This window comes from Manis javanica, chromosome X (genome assembly GCF_040802235.1).
Source record: "Manis javanica isolate MJ-LG chromosome X, MJ_LKY, whole genome shotgun sequence".
Classification (NCBI taxonomy): domain Eukaryota; kingdom Metazoa; phylum Chordata; class Mammalia; order Pholidota; family Manidae; genus Manis; species Manis javanica.
The window spans coordinates 141,661,773-141,681,758 of NC_133174.1; the positions used below are offsets into that span (position 1 = coordinate 141,661,773).

General features: G+C 44.1%; 1 protein-coding gene across 3 annotated transcripts in view; it reads left to right on the forward strand.

Annotated features, from left to right (window-relative positions):
* The window catches only part of VAMP7 (vesicle associated membrane protein 7), a 75,780-nt gene extending 61,058 nt beyond the window's left edge, over window positions 1–14,722 (forward strand). For 2 of the 3 annotated variants that reach the window (XM_037025065.2, XM_073228116.1), the window contains exon 8: window positions 2,152–14,722. In XM_037025065.2, the coding sequence (XP_036880960.2) occupies window positions 2,152–2,220 (69 nt within the window). In that variant the 3' untranslated portion in view covers window positions 2,221–14,722. The remainder of the gene's footprint in view (window positions 1–2,151) is intronic. The other variant, XR_012127587.1, reaches the window with a different exon arrangement.
* Window positions 14,723–19,986: the final 5,264 nt, after the last annotated feature.

Consider the following 19,986-nt stretch of genomic DNA (forward strand, 5'->3'; position numbering starts at 1 on the left):
CCATTCTGCTGTCCAACTCTTCTGCTTATTTATTTTTCACAGCCATGCTTTAACTTTCTAAGAACTCTTAGTTTAACCTTCTTTTCATGGAACTTGTTCTTGTTAACAGATGTGCCCTCTTGAATTTCTCTGGACATATATTAAGAGATATATTACAGGAAATTAGCTTACATGATAGTGGGAGCTGGATAGGCAAGTCTGAAATCTGTAGGGCAGGCTGTTAGGAAGGGCGGGCTGGACTTGTAGGGCAAGAGCAGAGCTGTAATTCACAAGTAGAATTTCTTCATTGAGGAATCATCAGCTCTGCTCTTAAGGCCTCTGATTGAATCAGGCTCATTCAGATTATGTAGGATAATCTGCCTGATTTAAAATCAACTGATTATGAGCTTTAATCAAATCTACAAAATATAGCAACACCTAGAGTAGTGTTTGATTGAATAACTGCACACTGTAGCCTAGCCAAGGTGGTAGATAAAACTGACCTCACAGAAATACAGTTATGTTTATATGTGATAGATTTATTATTTTTATTTTTAAATGAATTATATAGGTATGTTTTAAATTTTCATTTCTGATGTGGTAAGTGTTGATAGTTATAACCCACCTAAATATAAGAGCTCTTTGGAGTCCTAATTTTTAAGAGTGTAAGGAGGTCTCAAACCAAAAGTGAGAGCTGCTGGTCTAAACAAGGGTATGTGCTTTTCCTTGGGAGTACTTTGTGGCTGGACAAAGCAGCCTTCCCTCCCTGTCCTATTGTCATTTGCAGAAGCCCAAAGTTAACTCTGGGCAGGTACCTCTGACTCAGCTCCACTTCTCAACTCCCCCTTGAAGGTCCTCCACCTTAGACAGCTGGGTCTACCTAACAGAGAAGGGCACCCATAGATCTGTGAATGTTACACTGGAAATTATGCCATGGCCTTGAATGTCTTCTTGCTCAGAATACTCAGGTGGTACTTTCTAGGCTTTCTCAGGTTACCTTTTTCTTTCTTCTTTGGTCTGAGAATTTAGATTGATTTGTGAAGCTGGATTATTGTTAAATTCAGATTATATTTATTACTTATTACATGCAGAGGACTGCTCTACATGCACTATCAATCTTGGCCATAAGGTGTTGTCACTTTAGCTTGTACTTCAGCTTTAAAAATCCTTGTATTTTCAACTGTGGCAGATAGCTTTATATCCAATCAGATTATGTGTATGTGCATGTGTGTGTGCGCACGCCCGCCGTATGCATGCATGCACACATACATGAATATGACATATTATTCTGTTCATTCATTAATGACCAGAATTTGCTGTAACTCCCACCCCTAACCCCAACATTTATAGAGAAGTAAGGCAAACCACCTTGCTGACTTTTGCGAGGGGTCATGGAATTCATAACTATTTTTTTCCAAGCATGTGAGTAATGAAACCAGTCACTTAAAGATCTCAAAAGTTGTAATGTCAAGCAAAATAAAACGACTAATTTAATGAACCTTATGTTTAAAATAAATCTATTTTTTGGAATATATTAATGTGCACAAGCATGTAACTTTCAGATATCGTAATTTTAAATACTATAATTTAAAAGCTAACACATCTATAATAGGACTGGCATTTTTGCTGTGTTATTTGTATCATCAGCTTTCCTTTGATTTGGTAACTATAATTATTGTGTCACTGAAATGTTCATAGCAACATTCTTGCTCATAGGTGATAGAGATGTAGAGTCTCTACTCATGCTTTTTAATGTTATCTTTCCAATAATGAAAAATTAATCCATGTATAAAAGTAAAAATGTACTTAATAATAAAATAATTCTTCCAGGGAGTTTTGGTCACTTGTGATCTTGATGACTATTAATTCTGTTATTGGTAAGAGTTGCTCATACACCTTGATTTTGCCTAGTTCCCAGTGAAGAAAAACAACCCCACTGCTTTCTCTGCAACTGAAGAAAGCACAGTGAAATTCAAGTGGGTGAGAGTTGTATCAGAAAGGATAATTTTAACTCCATTTCTACCTTTGAAAATACTTGATTAGTGTATTTGTATTATTATACAACTGCTACTCTATTGGAATCAGTATTTGTTAATAGGTTTTTGCTTTATGTATTATTTAAGAACATGTGATAGATGCAAGAAAATAAAATTGCCTTCCCCCTCCCTCTAGGTGTTCATCTATATCATTGTGTCACCTCTCTGTGGTGGATTTACGTGGCCAAGCTGTGTGAAGAAATAAAAATAAGAGAAAGTTCTCCTTAACCAAGGATATGAGAGAATGAGGAGTTAAAAGCAATCCTTGTGATTCAAGCCTTTTAATACTGACAGATGGTATCTGCCAGTCTCTTCAACCCTCTTCTTTTTATTTTTTTAAATCTTGTTCTATGCCTCCAGATTTATCTTTGCCCTGTTAACCAATTTACTCCAGTGCACTTCGGATTGAACCATTTATTGTGGCGATAGTCTTAAAAAGGCTTTTTGTTTGTTTCTTGGGTTTGTTAACTAGTGTCATCTGCTTAGAGAAACATTTTTGTTTGTCATTGCACAAAGCTAGCACCAAGATAGAAACCACCAGTCTTAAGAGCTAAATTGTGGATGAACTTTGTATGTGCACACAGAAGTATTCAGGAGAGATAAAACTGTTAACATCTCATCTTAATGTCTTTTGTTATTGAAGAGTTTTAGGTGCTTGAAAACAATATAAATGGAGAATCGTTATTTGGGGAATTGTAATTGAGTTGCTGGTGCTGCTTATTTCTAAGAGCCCAAACAGGTAAGTATTCAACATTTTATCTCAGTCAGATGGGGAACATTTCACTAGTCCCTTAGAAGCACACAGAATTATCCTTGTTCTAATATTCACTTTCAGGAAGAAAGTTTTGACCATTTACAACCTGTGGAACTTGATTTCCTCTGTTTCCCCATTGCAGTTGAGTTGAGGAGATGATGGTTTAAATATTGTTGAAGGTTGTGTTTTTTTTATAAATTTCTTTTTCTTTGGTGGGTATTAAGGTATTGGAGGAGGTGGAGAGGCAAATTCCTCTGGCTCACCAAAGGAAAAGAAGAGAAACACAGGATGTGCTAACATTTTAGATGTATGAGGAGAGGTAGTGAGGGAAATTTTTTCCAGTCTGGGCAAGGCCCAAACAGAACATAGTTAACAGTCAACTTCAAGGTTTGTATTTGACTGCTGTTGAATACTAGTTTGAGCATCCTTTTGTGGTTGAATAAATTCTCTAATCTGCCTAATCTGAAGACTTCTTTTGTGAAACTTGAGAGTAGACAGTATGATGTATAGAAGAAATGTAAGACAGTTTAACATCTGTTTAACTGCAGTGTGAGAAAACTGGAGTATAATCATGCTGCTTCAGCAACTGTAGCATCTGTTAGCTAGTATGTACTTTTGGTGTGTATCTGAATGGAGAACATTTGCTACCCTAGATGTAATTGCATTTATTTATGAATAAATGCCAGTAAATGGAAATTATATTACATTTGACTATTTTCCCAATGAAAGAATAACTTAGTCTATAAAACCTACCCACCTGTTTAGCCTAGTCATGTGCCTTGAATACATAATCTGGCTCATGTTACCTGTTCTTCCATCCAAACCTTTCAATTCATACTACCTGGTTGATTTATTTGACATATATTTTAGGCCCTGTGGAACTTTTCCTGATGATCATGCATAGTGAAAATATTTTTCAGTCTTTTTTATCAACACTAATGCTTTTTAATTACATTAGCATTTCCTATTGGAAAACACGTTTGTTCCAAGAAAACATTTGGCATTCCTGAATAAGAATTCCCAAATGTCTTTAATCCAAAGAAAAGAACTTCAAGTTTATTTCCCTTTCTTATACACACCTGACTAAAAATGATGTGCATGTTTTAGGGATAAATTACTCAACCGTCCCTTGGTCTATTTATGTATAAGAATGCTTTTGAAAGCACATATCTTGTTTTAAATGATGCACATACTGAAGGCACTAATAAAATTTAAGAGTAATGCAGTAAGTTTTTGTTTTAGAATTTCTTCCTGGAATCTAATTTCTTCATTAGATCAGTTCAACTGCTTTTATCTCTGAGAAAGAGAGGGATCCTCTGGGTAAGTTGAAACATTGTTTTTTAGAGTACATTGTACAAAATTATTTTGGATTCGTGGGTTATTATTTATTAAACCAAAACATTACCTAAATCTGAAATATGTTGTAACTCTTTACATCTCTTTTCCAAAGAGAATGAAAACCATGACAATATAAGAAATTCGTATTTACAGGTTTATACCCTGACTTACCTTTTTTATTCTGATTCCAACTTTAGAACAGCATAAAGAAAACTTTAAAGAGTTTCATGCCCAAGGAGAAAACATTAAATTCAAGAGTACACCCCTTTTGTACTTTCACTTCTGGTCAAGAGGGAGTGAAACAGGGATTGTATTTACCCTCCTGCCTTAAGTAACTTAAAAAAATAACAAAATATATGAAACAACACTTTTTAAGACACTGGACTCCTGGCTGTGAAGGGCAGTGATACTTTAAAGAGGTGAACCCAACAACAGCCACAGCTTAGTATGTTTAGAGAGTATCCAGGCCATGATCTAGTAAGGAAGAATCCAGGAAGATCCTGGAAAATTCCCTTGGTTGACACATGACTGAGATTTCCAAGACTATTGTCTTTGCACGGCAGGGCACTGGAGAGGAGAGAGCTGCAGAGAGAGGACTTGAGATCTAAAGAAACTACCCAGTGCCAAGGAAGGAACTCAGAAAAGGTTGGACCAGCATCCTACACTCATGCAGGACCAGGAATATTGCCTGTACCCACCAGATGGACTGGAAAACTTCATGACTCACATGGTATTAGGTAGAGTAGAAAGGTCTTGCTTAGACCAGGGTTTCTGAATCTTGGCACTGTTGGCTTTTGGAAACAGATACTCAGGGTCCAGGTCGAGGTCAGTGCTAGAGTCTGGGTTAGGGGTCAGGTATAGCTTATAGTATGGACAACCTTGAAAACATACTGGTTGAAAGCAGATGCAAAAGGTCACATATAAATATCCCGAACAGGCAAATCCCTAGAGAAAGAAAGCAGATGAATGGTTTCCAGAGGCTTGGGTGAGAGAAATGGGAAGTGATTGCTTGTACAGTATGACATTTCATTTTGAGGAGGAATAAATTTTTTTGCAGCTAGATAGTGGTGATAGTAACAGAATGGTATCAGTATATTAAGGACCACTGAATTGTACAATTTTAAATGGTTAAATATTGAACCTAATGGTATATGAATTTCATCATTATATAAAGAGAATTGAATTTAATTTTTGTTCTACAGTATCTACTGTAAAGTGGGAAACCAGGGTTACCAATGGAGAAAACAAGAATTCTGGATAAAACTTTTGCTTAAGAGACAGGAAACACCAGGGTGTAAAATGAATCTTTGCATATACACTGTACCTGCTCCTGTGTTCAGTGTGTCCTGAGCACCCCTGGTGGCCTTGATCTACCCCTGGGTAGCCTGAGCCTCCTTGGTGAATGTGAACACCCCATGCAGCCAAGCCCCCTCTTCTCTCCCTGCAGAGAGGTTTGTGTCTGTTTCCCTCACCATGCTTCTAACACAGTAATACATATCTGTGTTCAGATTTCAAGTTGGTTGTTTTAAGAGAAACTGCTTGTATGGTTGTCTCTGGAAATTGTGAATCTTCCTTGAACTGTGGAGCTTACCATGGACTTTTTCTGGTTGGTTGGCTACTTGTGCCACCCATTCCAGTCCCTGCCCTGAAGCCTGGCAGACCTGTGTACGCTTTGTATGAGAGGCTCAGAGAACTCACTTTTGACAGTGATGAGAAAGGAAGCCCAGGTCAGCACAGACCCAATGGAACGGACACTGAGGAAGGGCACAAACTTGGGAATGAGTGCTCAGCAGGATCTGCAGGGACAGGAGGTGAGCTGATTTTCATGAATCGGGAGGAACATTTGCATGTCTTTCCCCGGTGGGACCTGTATGCGCTGCCCAGCAAGGCTTGTGCCTCCACTGCCTCGGGATTATAGGGAGTTACAGGTGGCAAAGGATTCTTGGGACTGGATGCTGAGGGTTAACTCTGCTGCTTATTCAACTCTAGTAGTTTGTCTATGAAGAGTAGTAGATACTTATCACTTCGATAAGAAGTGGGATTTTGAAGCCTCTCCAGGGTAGGTCGCTAATAAAACCACTCTGGAGATGTGCAGGTACAGGATTTTGGAGGTGACAGTGTCCCCTAGGGGTCACTATGAGACATGCAGATGTGTGAGACCCAGATGCCTTACCCTCTACCGCAGGCTGTGAAGAGGAGAGGAACAGGAGGTCGAAAAGGATGAGTTACCTTGCAACATTTGTAGTGTTTTTATTAGTTACACTAGTGAAAGTATCTGATTTCATTTTTGCAATGTAGGTGTATAACCTATTTGGTACTTTTAGAGAATGTGAGTATAAATAAAAAGCAACAGGATTACTGTTTAAACTAAGACATGCACTCATTAATACACCTTATCTTTTGTCCAGCTTCTTAGAGCTCATTTCTTAGATCATTTCTTTTTGCTATTTATTAAATTTTCCCTAATAGGTTTTTAATCTGTGGATTCCTCTCAGTTCCACTTCAGGTCTGTTCCTACACTTCCAGGCTTACAGGTATTTGCCTGTGTATTTGGGCTATGGTCAATAGGGACATCGATGATGTTGGAATGAGAAGGCCACCCAGACCATTCTCTGACCTCTGTCAGACCTCAGTCACCAATGGGGTTGTCCACCCTTGATGCTCTGCAGTTCATGGGACAGTCTGGAGGTTCTCTCAGCAGAATAATGTATGAGTAGTTAGAGGTGCCCTGAGATCAGCAGCCGGCTCTGTCTCCACCTAACACAGGCCTATTCTGCAATAGAAGCTATGTGACCAGGAATCATGTGTGCACAAAATGTGGGCTAGGTAGGGTGGTAGAGACCATTTGCAGGCCGCCTGAGTGTAGCCTTCCCTGGGGAGCTCAGGGATAGACAACTGCATGAGGTGGATATTACGGGATGAAGTGGGGATACCTTTATGCCCCAACTTTAGCAAGGCTCCCCTCTGTACCTGGAATTCAAGGGAAAGTTGGGAAGAAGGGAGAAGGGCTCCAACCTCATGGAGCTCAGTGGCAGATTTAGTGAGAGTTTGGACAGTAGAAAACAGGATGATTTTGGGGCAGGTGTTCTGAGGGACAGCAAAAGGTAGGCAGGCATCAGAAATCTATTCCAGCTAGTTCCCATTATCCATGTGGATTCTCTAAGCTGAGAGACTTGTGTTAGGGCTCAGTCCCCAGGACTGCTTTTAGATACCTGTCTCAGAACATGGCCCAGCAGGACTGTGACAGGTTTTCATTTTGCAGTTGTTGCCCTTCTGACTGCTTCATGGAGAATTCTCAGAGCTGTGTGAGGTTCTCAAGTTCAGTGCTTCTCCATCCAAGAGACTGAGGGACAGCCACTAAAAGTGTCAAACCCTGAGCATCAGTGTTCATCCTTGTGGGTGAAAAGCAAGAGGCTAAAGTGCCCCCAGAAGGACAGGGATCCTCAGGGGGCAGAAATTGTGGGGGCTGATCCTGCTCATGTGGGGTTATTTGCCTTCCTGAAGGAAGAGCGTGAGCTCAGCATACACATTCACAGATGCATGGCACAGCGCTGCTCTGTAGCTTGGGGAAATATTTCACAATGAACACTCTGAGAATCCGTAGAATGGTTTGTCAGTCAGGAAAAACATAATATGGGAATATGGTGAAAATAAGGGCCCTAGTGAGTAGTCAAATGCAGGCAGATTTATTGTACTTTAATGGGTGCAGTGAGAGTGTGAGAAATTAGAGACACAAAGAAAAAACCGTGAAATGTCTCAGGATGCCGTTGAGAGCTACAAGTGGGGAGGAAGCCAATGATCCTTATAGGAAGCCCCTCCCCATTGCTTCTGGGCACCTGCTCCTGAGCTGGGCCCCTGTGCTTGGTAGTCCTGAACTCCCTGGTGGGTCTTGAGCGCCCCCTGCAGCTCACCCCTCCTAAGTCCCTGCAGGGTGGTTTGTGTCTGGGCTCACACTGATGTCCCTTCATGTGTATCTTGTACAGTAATACAAGATACCATGTCCTCAGCAGTGGTAGAGTTCAGCTGTGGTGATAAATAGTTCTTGGGTATGGCTGTAGAGATGGAGGTGTGGCTCTGGAAGCATGGGCTAAAGTATTACCTCCACTGGCACCCATGCACTCCATCCACTTCAGTCCCTTCCCTGGTGGCTAGGAGATCCAATGCCAGTAATCACTTACTGTCACGGGACCTCCAGAGACAGTAGGTGAGGGAGTCTGGAGGACTTCACCAGTCCTGGGCCCACCTCCTACAACTGTACTTGGGACAGAACAGGCAGAACAGGAAAAACACTGAGCCACCCACTTGACAGATTTTATCTTCACCACCATTCTTAGGATCCAGAGATGCTCACGGTTGAGATGTGTGACCAAGAGGAGGAATAAACAGAAGCATTTCATGTTCTTTTGGATAAATCATATGGAAGCCAGAGAACTTTATCCAGGAAGATGACTGAGTAGCAGAAGTACTTTGTTTTCACCATGGATCCCAGAGCATTATTTGTGTGGGATGGCATGTTTGTATATAAAGCCTGGAAGTGTTAGTGGTTGGTCCCTTTGTCTGGGACTGTCTGGGGAGGAGGGTGCTAGCTGTGATTCAGGGTGAACACAGCTTCTGTTTTCACTGATCCTTCCAGAACAAGGGTCAGAGAGCATGAGGCTATGGCAGTAAGCATCATTTCTTTTTCTACTAATTGGCAGAGATACTGACTTTCTGAAGGTGTGTTATCCCTGAGCTTCAGAGACAAAAATACATGAAGCTGGGGTGGAGTTGGAAGTGCTGGAGGCCCAGAAACTAGAATTGAAGGAATGGTGATGCTCAGATAGAGGGCAAGCTCTCCTCTCACCATCTCAGGGTCTTTGCCTACCAGGCATTTCCACACAGCTGTCCTGGCCCCAGTGTCTTCTCATGTCAAGGTCTCATAGGTCTCATCCAGAGGCTTCTCCATTCAGTTGTGGTCTGGTAAGATTCCCCATCGCCCTGAGGCAGGACCCTATGATCACTTATGTGATATGAGGCCTAAGGGAGCCCACTGCACACTCAGACAAGTTTGCACTGAGTTGGTCACACTGATGCTTGACTGTGCACCTTGATCATGTTTTTGAACATTTTTCAGAGGTGAACATCATTGCACTGTGCTGTCTGCTCAAAGTGAGGCTGTCACCAATGCCTAGACAGGCTATTTTGATGGGGGAATGTGCATGTAGAATAGGGAAAAATGCTTATCTCTGGTAATATAAAAGGACTGAATGGGCCCGGTACACACACTATATGATCATTTCACACTGCCTTCAGTGTGAAGGTTGGATTTCTGCTCTAGGAGGATGCAAGATGATTGATGTAGGGGATTTTATTACACTCAGGTTACTTGTAAAGCCTGAATGACTGGAGCAAACGTAGGAAGGAAAAAGATACAATTATCTGGGAAACATTTAGGAAGTACCCTTAAAATTCAACTAGACCTTTAGTGGAGGAAGGAAATGGAAGAGGAGACATGGGCTGGAGTAGGCCCTCGCTCTGCACAGGGAGTGGGTCCAAAAAATTGATGAAAGCACTGAGTCTATTCATGAAATCATTAATCAAATGGGAAGAAAGCCCTCATAAGTAGCTCAGTAGCAAGGAAAAACCAGTACTTCAACAGGAAATGCTCACTCCCCTCCAAACCTATTCTGGGGCTAGTCTCTGTGTTTGCTGTGTCCTGAGCTTCACCTGGTAGTATTGAGTATACTCTAGTGGTCCTGAATACTTTCTGGTGGTCCTGAGATACCACTCGTCCTGAGTGTCCACTTCAGCCCAGCACCCTCTAGTCTCCTTGCAAAGTTTGCGTCTGGACTCACACTGACTTCCCTCTCTCACAGTAACATACAGTTGTGTCCTCCATTCTGGGGCTGCGTGGTGTTAAATAAATGTGGCTTTTGGAGGGTCCCTGGTGATGCTGATTCAGGACTTAAGGGGGATTATAGTTTGGCTTCTATCATCCTATATCACACCAATCCAATCCAGTCTTTTCCTGGAGCCTGGCAGATCCGGCTCACACCACAGATGGTTAAAGAGAACCAAGAGACAGAGAGGTGAAGGAGAAAGTATGTGAGGGCTTCACCAGGCCGCACTCTGACTCCTGCAGCTGCACCTGGGACAGGATACCTGGGAATAAGGAGCATCATTGTCAGTCAACACACCATAAACTGCATGCCCAGGTCCCTTTCCTAAAATCCCCAAGACACTTACCTTGGGAAGCAGCCTCAGGACACCTATCATCCTGTGAGAGGCTCTTGGTGAGAAGAAGACTGGGGCTCCCCTGCCCAGGGCGGGGCTTTCAGCCTGAGACTGGGGTCTGCTTTATAAGCGGGAGGCTCTGAGGATGTAAGAGGGGTAGTAGACGGGAGGTCTCTATCTGCCCTTCCCCAGGACAGAGTGATTTCCCTTGTCCTCTTTAAAGGGACTCAGGAGACAAACCCTCAGGAACTGTCTCCTACATCACTACCTGGTCTGTTTCCAGACAAAAAGCAAGACAGGTGGGCCAGAGTGTGCAGGGTTACGGGTGGGGAACATGTAGAAATGTTTAAAATGGAATGATTCTGCATTCATCAAGAGGGAGGAGATGAGGACCTCAATATTCTCAGTAGGTTTCCTCATTTTTTAAATTCTATGGGAAATTTCCATGGAAAATTCAGGAAGGGGCAGGACAGTACATTCAAGTGGGATGATGATGATGGGGAAACACATGTTTACGGGATGGACTGACATTGCTTTTCTGCTCGTGCAACACATGCCCTATTCTCCATAAAATGATATGCCCTGGATTTCTTTGTGAAGGTGAAGCAATCTTTGCAACAGTTGTATAGTTTCTCCATTCTGTTCCATGCATGTGAGCTCTCACTAACACCTGGACTTGGGGAAGAGCTTCTGCTTGCTTGTAGTGTCTTGGCCTTGGTGTGGACAAGCTTGTGCCACTAAATTTGGGGGTGGTTGTTATGCTACAACAGATATATGATCATCATTGTGGATAAAATGAAGGTTCCTGTGGCCAAGATTCTCACCTAGTGCTGGTTGGTTAGCTCACTACATGTGTGGGCAATGTATCATTATTGACTCTATATAAAGAGCCCTGCCCAGTGCTCTGGATGACACAGTGGCATGGCTGCAAGGCTGCAGGAGTGCAGAGCAGAAGCTGGAGTGGTGGCAGTGCTGAGGACAGAGAACGGGACAGCTGTGTGGGCAGAGAGGCCCAGAGGATGGCTGTGCGGGCAGAGACGCCCAAAGGCAGAGACTGGCTGGCTGCATGCAGACTTGCTCTGAGTGAACGGGATTCTAGTGACTGACCTGCCACCTGGAAATAAAGTTGGGTATAACCCTTTCACCCCAAGAACATTCTGCTGTCATTTCTTTGGTTACATTGAATCCATAGTGAACTTGTCCAGGGCTGAAACCCATTGGCAAGACAATTGATGACAATCGGTAGGGTTCATTGGTGACCGAAGAAAAAAGAACAGATTGCCCTCATAGAAGGAGTGTTTCAGCAGGCTGCACCTATGGACGGGGGGACATTTGAGTATCCCCTGTGGACATGTGGTACTGTGAAGGGGTGGAGGACTGGGGTCCACCCCAAGAGAAAGCTAACTGAAATGGTGTCACTGTGAAGTTCTGTGGCCCAAGAGGAAGCAGCCTGAGAAAGAGCAGCATAAGAAGCAGCAGTATGGGAGCGCAGGCTGCCAGGTGCTGTGGGGCAAGAGAAAGATGTAGTGGAGCTGTCAGCCCCAGAAGTGGAGCAGTGGAGGTTTGACTAACAGGTGGGGATGGAGTCCTTGCCAGTGCCAGAGGCATCGGCCCCTCCTTGGTTGACACCCCACCTGGTGGAAAGCCAGAAGGACTCGGCAACCACAGCTTCTTTCAGGAGAGGTGCAGCCCCCTCCTCAGGTTGTGCAGCGCTCCATACTCTGCTTCTACCCTCAAGCTCAAGCATAAAAGGAAGTACGGTCTGCTTCTTGAAGGAATTTAAAGGGCCCCAGGACCCAGATAAAAAGGCAGGAGCAAACAAAGAGATTGGATGACTGGAGCTGTGGCAACAATGGACCAGAGCAGCGGTTCTGGCTGCTGAGGATGACACAGAGGCAGAGATAAAGCAACAAGATCGGCCTGTGTATCTGCACAACTTTCTCCTGGAGAGGCTGGAGAGGCTGGAGAAGGTGGGTACTGTAAGGCCCACCCATGGTCCTTTTGGTTAACTCATTTGAGTAGAACTGGTTTGAATACAGCCAGGATGACCACTTGGTGGCAGTGGATCTCATCAGGCCTGAGGGTTATAATTTGTTGTAATTTTTGTTATTTGCATATTGCAGTAGATTATGGAATTTGGTTACAATGCTCCAGCTTCCTTGCACAGGGACCGTTGCAGAGGACTGAGGGCACATAAATTGAGAGACAAGAATCCTGGAGGGGTGGAGTGTGAATAAAATGAAGGTTCCTGTGGCCAGGATTCTCACCTGGCCCTGGTTGGCTAGCTCACTACACACGTGTGGACAATGCATTGTTATTGACTCTATATAAAGAGCCCTGCCCAGTGCTCTGGGCCACATGGTGGCACGTCTGCAAGAGTGCAGGAGAGCAGAGCAGAGGCTGGAGTGGTGGCAGTGCTGAGGACAGAGCGTGGGACGGCTGTGCAGGCAGAGAGGCCCAGGGGCAGAGACCAGCTTGCTGCATGTAGAATCGCTCTGAATGAATGGGATTTTAGTGATTGACCTGCCACTGTGGGAACAAAGTTGGGTATAACCCTTTCACCCCAAGAATGTTGTACTGTCATTTCTTTGGTCACACTGAATCCATAGTGAACTTGCCCGGGGCTGAAATCCATTTGCAAGACACTCCTCCAAGTGATTTTATGCTTCAAGAATTAGTTGAAATAGGGATTTGGGTTGGGGTCAAGTGTCAGGGATCAGAGTTTTTAGCTCCCAGGGATGTGGATGAGGTCTGTGCCTTCCCAGGGCACAGGGGCTATTCTGGGCCCATCTTCAGATGCCAGGACCCTATACCTGAGGTAGGAGCTTTGCATTTACCACCACCAGGAGCACTGCTTTTTCTGTAAGCAGAGAGCTTCCTGCAGCTGTGGGAGGACACCAGAAGCAGCAGATGGATGGCTGCAGCCACAGCCCTAAGCGAGTCCTTCCTCTTGGGCTTCAGATGTGCACTGGGCCGCCAGTGACGTGCAGTCTGCTGCTTTCCCCGCCCAGCATCTTTATCATGCCCAGTCCAGTACTTCAGCTTCCTGGGAACTATGTCTCCCTGCTCCAGTCCAAGCAGTTCTGCCCCACGTTCTGCTTGCCCTGAAGAGGCGTGTGTGATCCGAGTTTAGCTAACCCCATGTTCCATCCTCTGGGTTCGCTGATGGGTTCAGGGATGGGAATGTGAAAACCAGGCAAAAGGTTTTTAAATCCAAGGCTTTTTGTGGATCCCTAGGGAAAGAGAAACCATTCCTGGTAGAATGAACGGTGAGTGTCAGCCTGGAGCTGCTGGAGGCCCCGGATGCAGCGAGAGAGACTGTGCCTGTGAATGGGGCCAAAGGCACTTAGCAGGTCAGAGGGTTGGAGAGGGTCCAGTTCACACTGGGAGAGTGTGAGCCCTTGGACCTGCCACGCCCAAATCCAGTCAGACTTGACTTTTACAGTTATTAATTCTATTTTTAAAGATATTATTAATTTATTTTACATCAGTAAGAAGATTAATAACATGTATACCCCCTGTATTTGTGAGAGGTGCCCAGGAAAACTTAGGAACTCCCTGAAATAGCCCAAGCTATCACCTTTAATTCCATTTTGAGCTAAAAAAAAATGATGTTGGGGGGAGGGGAAGCCAGTTGTGGGAGGTTATCTGGCAAAGCACAGTAAACCAGGACATAGTTGTTAAGCAGATGTAGGCTTTCTCCATTGATAAGTGTCGAGATTCAGCCACCCTTCTACTCCTGGATTAGGGAGGGGGACACCTTTAAAAAGGGAGATTTCCCTGATGTAGATTTCACTGATGAAAGGGTATTTTCTACTTGGTTTTCAGAGATTCTCATGTCTGCTATTTTTTAAAGTTAATCAGATCAGAAATGATTCTTAAGCCACGGAGGCCTGTTTTGGGGTGGCATAGTCTTCTCTCCTTCACATGGATGTGTAGGGGCCAAGAGCATGCTGCCCCGATTTATGCCATTGTGGCGTGCAGATTATTTCAGAGTTGAAAACAATAAAGACCCAAAAGACTCAGAAAGAAGAAGATGCCTCCCTCAGCTGAAGGAAAAGATTTCTGATAGAGGACCTGCTTCAGGAAGAGAGCTATCATCATAGAGAACTACATCATATTATTACCTGGGTGTGGTAGTCTGGGAAGGATGTGGCAGAGTGCTAAAGTTCCTCTCTATGTCCCATGGTTTCTGTGTGGCCCAGCAAACATTTGTTTACCAAATATTTACTCTTTCATATTCCTGTGAATTGCTTCTCTTTTCCTTTGAAGTCTCAGACCCCTACCCCCTTCTGCTTTCTTCAGGATGACAAAAGTACCTCATTGTTCCTAACTGCCTTGGGAATCTATGTCTATGGATTACCTGTACAAATATAATTAAACTTATTTTTTCTCATGTTAATTTGATTCTTAACACCAGCTAGAGAAACCTTGAGAGGCAGAGGAAAATTCTTCCTCCCTAACAGATGTATCCCATTTATTTATGCATTCATCTATTGAAGGACATCCTTACTTCTTTACCTTTTTTGCCACTTTGAACAGATCTGTTCATAAATCCATACTGGTTTTTGTATGGAACCAAATTTTCAAAGCAGTTGTGTAAATACTTGAGGTGCAATTGTTGCATCCTAAGCTCCACATTGTCCTCGAGGTGGCTGTGCGTGCAGACAGCCCCACCAGCAGTGGGGGTAGTCCCTGCTGTCAGTCGGGGGTGCTCCATCAGTCGGTGTCACGGTTTTGAGATGAGCAGTTCTCACAGGTGTGCAGTGCTGATTGCCATTTAACCTGTAGTTCCCTAATGATAAGTGATGTTGAACATGTTTTCATCTGCTTATTCACTGTGTATCCTTGGCAAGGAGTGTGTTCAGATATTTACCCATTTTTAATGGGGTTGTTTGTTTTAAAGTTCTTTATATATTCTGAGTACAAATCCTTTATCATATATGTTTTGCAAACAGTTTCCTCCAGTTTGTGGCATGTATTTAGGTTCTCTAAACAATGTCTTTTACAGAGATACATTTTAATTTTACAAAGTCCATGTTATTTTTCTCTTTTGTGGACAGGCTTTTGCTGTTGGGTTTTAGAACTCATCACCAAGCCCAAGGTCCTGCAGCTTTCCTTTTTGGTTTTCTTCTAGAATTTGTGCAGTTTTGCAATTTAAATGTGTGTATGAATAGTTTTGAGTAAATTTTTGTGTAAGTTGTAAAGTCTGTGTCTACGTTCATTTCATTCCATATGGCTTCCCCTGAGTTGTTCATCAACTATGTGTAGAAGGCACAGGATGTTTGGACTCCCTGTCAGTTTGATTTTCCCGTTTCTTCCTTCAGGTCCACAGCTCGCAGGGGCGACCCCTCCTCTGAGCTGTGGATCGCCCAGTCTGCACTGCCGCCCAGGGCCCGCAGGGGGCGCCCGCCCCAGAGCGCTGATCAGCTTGGCGCATGCGCCCAGTTCCCGGGCTTGGCTCTGCGTTGGGCTGACAGTTTCTCAGTCTCCTCAGGACCCGTGGTTTCTTTTGGTTTGGGGACAGTTGGGGGCCGTGTCGCGCTGACGGGTGTTCGATCCCCTCAGGACACAGGGAGGTGCCTGCGTGGGAGGAAAAGAGAAGTGGGGAGAAGTGAGGCATGTGAGAAGAAGCTTCCTGAGCGCCTTGAGGGGCCGGGCAGGAAGTGCCTGCAGTGGAGACCTGGGTCTTTGGCGAGTTCGGGGTGTGGGATGAGGCGGGGATGCTTAACTTGGATCCTTGGAGCCAGAGCCCAGAAGTCAACCCGCAGGTGCGGCTGACAGATCTGCTTGGGGTCTGGGGTGTGCGGCGTGGAGAGACGAGCTCCTGGAGTCGTGCTGGATGCCGTGAACCTCACTCTGGACCCGCCCCACCCCGCGGCCTGAAACCACCAAAGAACGGCCCCCTGCGGAAGGGCCTCCCTGTGTCCTGTTTCTGCCCCAGGCCTTCCCCACACCCAAGATCTCGTAGCCACAGGGGACTCCTCCCAGGTGCTTCCTAATGACCCCCGGACCCCTGCAAGATGAGTAGCACCCCACTTTGGGTGAACTGGACCGGGGAGGGCTTGGCCTCCTGGACCGGATGTGATGTCTGCCCTGCTTTTCTGGGGCAGGGCTGACATGGTTGTTTTGCAAAGTAATTTATTTTCTGGGGATTTCAAGTGTACAGAGGACTTACAGTGTCACTATAGATACTCTTTATCTCTGAATTCCCCAGCTGTCCCAATTTATCACACCTGCGGCTTCACACAAAATGCTGCAACGTCTACCCCAAGGCAGCCACCACCTGATCCCAAATGAGGGAAGCATTAGGGTCTGCACATGATGATCCAGTGCACAGACCCACCACAGCTGTCACCGCCCGCCCCAACTGTATGCACAAGTTTTTCCATTCTGATTCTGTTTCCTTTTTATGGAATTGTTCTGCAGACTTTACCTCAATGGGACTCTAGACACCTCACGTAAGTGGAATCACATATTTGTCCTTCTGTGAGGGGCGCATTTCTCTGAGCATAGTGGTTTTAGGGTCCATCCGTGCAGCAGGTGCCAGGACTTCCTTGTTTACTCCACTGTGTAGAGACAATACTTTGTTCACCTCTTTGCCTGAGGACACCCGGTTGTCTCCACCTTTTGGCTGCTGTGAATCATGCTGCTGTGAACATGGGTGTGCAAATATCTAAGTCCCTGCTTTTGTGTCATTTGGGCAAATGCCCTGAAATGGAATAAATCATATGTTAATTCTATGTTTGAGTTTCTACGGAGTCCACACAGTTTCAAGGGTCAACTGTGTATCTTTTTGCTGGTGTCACAGTGTCTTTATTTACTGTTGCTTTGTACTAAGATTTGAGGTTGGGAAGCATGAGCCTCCAGCTTTGATTTTCTTTTTCAAGATTAATTTCAAGGGCTACTTGTGGTCCCTTGAAATTCCATATGTGTTGCGTTCAGCTGGCACATTTCTTTCCAAAAGCCTTTGGGAATTTTCACAGGAATCGCATTGAATCTGTAGTTTGCATTTGTGCCATTGCCATCATAGTGATATTAAGTGTTCCATCACTGTTGATGGACCTTTCATTTATTTAGCTTTCTTTAGTTTTTAAATTATCAGTGTTCTATAGTTTTCAATGTACAAGATTTGCACCTTAAGTCTATTCCTAAGTATTTTATTAATGTTGATGTTTTAAAATATGGAATTTAAATAAACTGCCTTTGAGATTACTCATTGTGAATGTGTACCAATAAAACATGCTTGTGTCCTGGTCTTTTTTGTTGTAACTTTGCTCAGGTAGTTTACTAGCTTAAATTTGGGAATTTAAGGGTTCAGAGCTTTGGAATTTAATGATTTAGATTAGGATTCGAATATTAATGCCTATAATTTAAGGGATAGAGGCTTGGACCCCAGTGAGGATTAGGATCTGGCTTTAGGGGTTTGAATTAGGATGAGAGGGTAGGATTTAGAGGAGGGGTTATGATTCAGAGGATGGGTTAGGGGTAAGGGTTCCATTTAGAAGGTTAGGTATAAGGGTTAGTTAGGATTATGGGTTAGGATTGGGAGTTTGGGTTAGAGTAGGGGTATGATTAGGGTATGGATATGGGTTTGGGTTTGGGGGTTAGGGGTAAGATAGGGTAAGGTTATGGTTAGGCTTAGAATTAGGGTAAGTATTTAGGGTTAGAAGGGATAGGTTTAGGTTTGGTTAATGGCTATATGTGGCTGAGGGTGAGGGTGAAGGTGAGGGGCTAGGATTTGCATTTGGGTTAGGGATAGTGTTGGGGTTAGGGTGAAGTTATGTTTATGGATTGAGTTAGGTCTAGGGATTAGGGTTAGAGTGATGGTTAAGTTTAGTTTCAGCTAACAGGTGTGGGTGAGGGTGAGTTAAGGGTTATAGTTAGGGTTAAGGTTAGGCTAAGGGTAAGGGTGTGGGTGAGTGAGGTTGTGGTTACACTTAGAGTTAGGATTGGGGTTGGGGGAAGTTTAGGTTTAGGGTAATGGTTAGATGTGGGTTAGGGTTAGGATAAAGGTGAGGGGCTAAATTTTCAGTTACGGATAGGGACAGGGTTGGGTTAGGGTGAGTGAGTTTCTGAGGCTTCGAGTTAGGTTTGGTGTTCAGGGTTAAGTTGATGGTTATGTTTAGTTTTACAGTAACCATTAGAAGTGGGTGAGAGGGTGAAGGTTGGAGTGAGTGGGTTAGTGTAAGGGATAGGGTTGGGGCTAGTGTGAAGTTAGGGTTTGAGATAGGATTCAGAGTTAGGGTTAGGTTGAGTTTTAAGTTTAGCGTTCGGCTCACTGAGGTGTGGGTGACGGTGAGGGTCAACAGATATGGTTAGGGTTAGGGTGAGATTTAGTCTTCATGTGAGGGTGAGCTGTTTACTTTTTGAGTTAGGTTTGGCATTCACAGTTTTGCTGAGCATTAGAATTATTTTTAGGATAACAAGTGGGTGAGAGGGTGAAGGTTATGGGTGAGGGTTTCGTTTGCCATTAGGGTTGCAGATAAGATTAGGGTTATGCTGACATTATGTTTAGTATTTTAGTTAGGATTTGGGGTTAGGGTTAGGGTGAGTGTTATGATTAGCTTTGGGCTAACATGTTGGTGAGGTTCAGGGTCAGGTGATATGGTTGTTAGGGTGAACCTTAGGGTTCATGTTCCTGTGAGCTGGTTATGCTTAGAGTTAGGTTTAGCATTCAGGATTAGGCTGAGGGTTAGGTTTAGGGTAATTTAGAGGTGGCTTGGGGTGAGGATAAGTGAAGGTTGGGGTGAGGGTTTGGTATAGGGCTAGGGTGAAGTTATGGTTATGGTTTGAGTTAGGATTAGGGTGAGGATTAAGTTTAGCTTTCATCTAACAGGTGTGGATTAGGGTGAGGTTCAAGGGTTATTGTTAGGGTTAGTGAGGCTTAGGATTCAGGTGAGGAGTTTTGGTTATGCATGGACTTAGGTCAGGCTGAGGGTTAGGTTTGGATTTAGGGTTAGAGGTGGGTGAGAGAGTGAAGGTTAGGGGTGAGGGTTTTTGGATAGGGTTAGGTTTTGGTGTAGGTTTGGGCTTAGGGGAAGTTAGGGTTTGGAGTTAGAGTAAGGGTTAAGTTTAGGTTTCATCTAACAGAGGTATGGGTAAGGTTGAGGTTCAGGGGTTATGATTAGGGTGTGGTTGAGGTTGAGCTTCTGGTTATATTTAGAGTTGGGGTTTAGCATTCAGGTTTTGGCTAAGGGTTAGCTTCAGTTTTAAGGAACAGAAGTGAGAGGCTGAGAGTTAGGTTGAAGGTTATGGGTGAGGGTTTGGTTTAGGATTATGGGTTAGGGTTAGGGTTAAGATTAGTTTTCAACTAATGTGTGTATGTGAGGGTGAGGGTCAGTGGTTATGGTTAGGGTGAGGCTTAGTGTTCAGGTTCAGGTGAGTTTCTGATTTTGCTTAGAGTTACATTTAGCATTCAGAGTTAGGCTGAGGTTTAGGTTTAGGGTAATTTAGAGGTGAGTGAGGGTGACTGAAGGTTAGGGGTGAGGGTTTGCGATAAGGTTAGGGTATGGTGAAGTTCTGGTTAGAGTTTGAGTTCGGGTTTGGGCTTAGGGTTAGGGTGAGTGTCAAGTTTAGCTTTTGCCTAATAGGTGTGGGTGCGGGTCCGGGTCAGGGGATATGTTTAGGGTTAGGGTGAAGCTTATGGTTTGGGTTCAATGAGCA